This window comes from Halyomorpha halys, unplaced genomic scaffold (genome assembly GCF_000696795.3).
Source record: "Halyomorpha halys isolate HHAL.00 unplaced genomic scaffold, Hhal_1.1 Scaffold879.1, whole genome shotgun sequence".
NCBI lineage: Eukaryota > Metazoa > Arthropoda > Insecta > Hemiptera > Pentatomidae > Halyomorpha > Halyomorpha halys.
The window spans coordinates 122,510-126,854 of NW_027111254.1; the positions used below are offsets into that span (position 1 = coordinate 122,510).

The 4,345-nt window shown below is 29.5% G+C and overlaps 1 protein-coding gene across 3 annotated transcripts in view; it reads left to right on the plus strand.

Moving 5' to 3' along the window:
• Positions 1–4,345, plus strand: part of nolo (no long nerve cord) — a gene marked incomplete at its 5' end in the record, with an annotated part of 67,301 nt that overhangs the window by 52,047 nt on the left and 10,909 nt on the right. Inside the window, 3 exon segments of one of the 3 annotated variants that reach the window (XM_067049275.1) lie at positions 1,136–1,240; positions 2,235–2,382; positions 4,230–4,312. In XM_067049275.1, coding sequence (XP_066905376.1) covers positions 1,136–1,240; positions 2,235–2,382; positions 4,230–4,312 — 336 coding nt within the window. 3 annotated transcript variants of the gene reach the window in all.

Below are 4,345 nucleotides of genomic sequence, written 5' to 3' on the forward strand. Positions count from 1 at the left end.
CTCTCAAGGTTATAGTTTCCCCCACTTTCCTGCCACTGATGAGAAGGGCCTCTGTCTTACTTTCTGCAAGTTGCTGCCCTACAGATTCTAGCCAATCTCGAACCGAAGCAACACTGTGTGTGTGTATAAAATAGTATAATATACATACATATAAGTTTGTAAATTCAGCTTTTAGAGGAGGGTGTACTATGCCAATAAACCTTATTCTATTTAATTATTTTGCTAAGTAGTAACTATCTTTGAATAAATTTATTAATTTGGATATTAATGTTTTTCACAAAACAGTGGGAAGTCAAATCAGCTGTGGCCATTATTTGTACAATATACTTAGAAAATATGTTATTTCCAGTGATATATATATAGACACACACACACACACACACACACACACACACACACACACATCACTGGAAATTATTAGGTTTTTTGATACAATATTTTTTTATGCTATGTTATTTGTGTAGAGCTGACAGAAATAATTTCATTTTATCAATATAAAATATACAGATCAATTTCGCAGGTATTCATGTTTGGTTTTTAATAAATATTTTAACCTATTAGTCTCCTATACATATGCTGAGGGTACTATCCAATTAGAAGTCTCTAATGGACATCTGCCCAGGGACACAAACAGATTTATTAAATATAAATATTATAAGATTTTTGATACTGCATGTTTGTGCTAATACATATTCAAGTATAGTGTAATATAATAAATTGAATGAACTTTTTATATTAATGACCAAAAAAACTGCTTTTTTTTCTAACAACAGAATTCTAACAAAACCTAATTTTCACATAATGATTTATCGACTCATATCTGGATTGTTGACTATCAGGAAATCAGTTAGTTACCAAAAAGTAAACATTAAGTAAAGTTTTTTGTATCTATATTGATTTCTTGATCATCTATAAAGCAGATGTTCTTAATATAGTCAACTATCATCTCCATATGATGCATAGATATGTTTAATAACAATTAATTTTATACTTATTTATCTTAGTTATTAACTTATTCTAATTTCATTAATAAAGACACTTAGGCAAAAAGATACATATGTCATTTTATACATATGTATTTAATTTAATTTTTAAAGTTACTTAACAATACTTACACTTTGGTGGTGGTTTGTAGGAAGATATTCTACCAACACCTGAAGAACCTGATATTTTTCCACCTCCTACTTCTTCAGCTTCAAGAACATTACCTGATTTTCATAAAATATTATCTAATCTACAGGTGAGTTTCTATATTAACTTGATTTTGTAAGAAATCGATGAGTCGTTTTTTCTCTGAGTGTCAGTATTTTCATAAAAATAACATTATCGGTTGTAAATTTTATAAACCTCAATCTATTTAAAAATCTAAACCACTCATTAGAATTGGAAAAACACAGACACATAGATGTAATAAAACCTCAATCAAGGGCAGTTTACTACTGCTGTTTATACTGCATTATTGTTCACATCTCTTTGTGGCTAATAACTTCTGCTGCCTGAATTTAAATAGCATTTGGTATTATTATGTTCCTCAACTGATGTAAATGATAATTTTTTTGTTTATTCATAATCCAGTTATCATTCAACAAAAAATGACTAGATATTTTTGAAGGATATAAAATGTCTTATTTATTTCTACATCTTGCTTTTACTACTTTTGTTTTTCTTTCAACAGAATATTCTCAATTCTTTTAATTATACAGGGTGTCCAATATAAATATAAATTGTCCCAAATGTGTCTCATAGCCAAGCAGATGAGTTAATCAAGAAATGCTAGAGGAAGGCATTCTAGGTCTACTTGTATGGTTTTATAGACTGTTATTGGTTTTAACTTTCAGGTGATGCATTAAACCCCAAGTTTTTGTGACCCACCAGCTGCATATGTTGCCTAAAATTTAAAAGCAATAGCAGTCTGGAAACTATGCATGTAGGCCTACAACTTTTTCCTCTAACCCTTTTTCAACATCTGTTTGACTATAAGAACAATTTAAACCAATTTATATTAGTCAATATTATACTTCAGATTTTTTTTTGGTTAGCAGTAGTGTGGCAATTTGTTGCTCAGGAAGTTGAGGTATAGGCCTTTGCAACCTGGGAACTGCAGCGGTGCTGGCCTGTGGTTCAACTTTTATTTCTTGGGGGTCATAAAAATATATTTATATATAATCACAATCTTTAATTATTTCCAATATTTTGTTCTTAATTAGTGAATATTTAAATAATAAAAAGGGTAGAGTTTTCTGTCTTTGCAGAAATTTGGTGGCGGGAGAGACCAACGGATGGTGAGAGATGATGATGAAATCAGGCCAGAATCTGAGACTGAATTTCCTTTTGTTGATTCAACTGAAGATTCATCTGAGGATATAGTTGTACTTGGAAAAGGTATTTTTAAATGCCTTTATTATTTAAATATTAAAATACAAAATAATTTAATTATATTATTATAATTTATAATATATTACATATTTAAAAAGAACTATGTTAAAATTAGTTGTGACTTATAAAGAGGCTTACACGTTGTTCATAGGTAGTGAGGCTTTCTTTCTCTTAATTCTCAACCCCTAAATCCTATTTCGGTTGATCCCAATGACCATACCTCCTTAACTCTTGCTTGTTCCCTGCATGGTGGACTCCTTACTCTTCCTTCTGAACCTGAATTACAAAGCTCCAGTTATTTCACGTTTGGTTAGAATCAAGTAGTTTACACAAGAAATATGGGAAAGATGAAGTTCATGTATATAAAGTGAGTACCTTCAAAGTTACATAATGATGTGATCAACAACATACTTATTAGACATCAATCTGTTGACTAAACTATTTGTACCAAGTTAATTATTAGTTAAATACAAAGTATATGAATTACACACAGTAGCTGAATATAAAACCGATATACCTAAAGAAAAATTCAGTGATAGATACTGATAGAATATCAATATGTAATACCTTCTGTTCTCTGTTACCACTTTTATTTATGATCACTGTGAGCCTGAATTTTTGTAACAATTATATTCATTATTGAGTTCTGTGTTTTTTTATGTTGTACTAACTTCATGTATACTGTGTGTCAAACAATAGATATGTTCACGTTAAGAGTTTGTTTTATAAATGAAAACCTTTAAACTGGAAAACTAAGATCCATGGCAACCTTATTAGATGCATCAAAATTAAAATGCTACACCTCTTTTATTTCATTTAAAAAGGGAAAAAAATCAAACTTCTTCACTACCTATTACCTTGTTGGTACCTTTACTTCCAATGACTTCTGTAAGTTGATTTAGGATGGATTCAACCAGCTTTTTTGAATAATCAAAAGAACTCTTACCTTATATTGCTCTAGTTAAGCCTTTTTAAATCTTACATGTTGGAAATTTGTTTTCCTTATTTCTGTCCCAAGTTTAAACCAAAGTTACTCAGTTACATTAATATCAGGTGGAGGGATTTTCAGGACTCAAGGGCTGTTGAATATCAACAAATGTGTTGTATGTTTCGGATCGTTTTCCCAATGAATCAAAAACTTATTTATAATGTTCAAATTTTACACACTTATTCTTAAATTTTGTCTCGAAATTGCAATATATGAATGTTTTTTTCAGATACCAAATATAAAACCTATCAGCTGCCAGTCCCAGCAGATGACATTCAGCTCCAAAACTGCTTCCTTAACATAAAACAATGTCCATCAGACCCAAACATTTTAACTTTAGATTTTTCTGTAAATAAGACTCTTTTCTATGTCCATCCATCCCGTACTCTGTACTTTAGATCTTTTTTATTCATGAAATGTTTTTTCCTTGCAACCCTCTTCCCAAAAACCTCCTCATATATAATCCCAATCAACTATTAACTCATTAATGATTTCATTTCTTTCTCTGTTCAAAATAATAATTATGCAAAATAAATATGCTTGCACATACATACAAACAAAATAAAGTTTTAATTTCTTTTTATCATTTGAGGAATAATATTGAAATATTTTTCTTTAGGTATATCAGTTTCAAGCTCATCAACTGTACTTCTTATTTTTATTAATGTCTTAAATTATCTTCATAGAAAGTAAACTCTTCACTTCATGAAGTAATTTCTTAGTATCATTTTTATTTATCATTTAAATATTTTTAAAATGTTATATGTGAAATTGTATTGCAGAAAAATAACTAATTTCAGCTTTATGAATTTAATTTTATCATATGAACTTAATATTTCCACACATAAATAAGATGTTTTTCTAGGAAGCCCAGAAAATCTGATTTTTGAGTGGGTTATTTCAGACTGGTCTGCATGTTCTAAGACTTGTGGTGGAAATGGTTATCAGGTAAATAGAATAAACCATTAATACTTTTATATG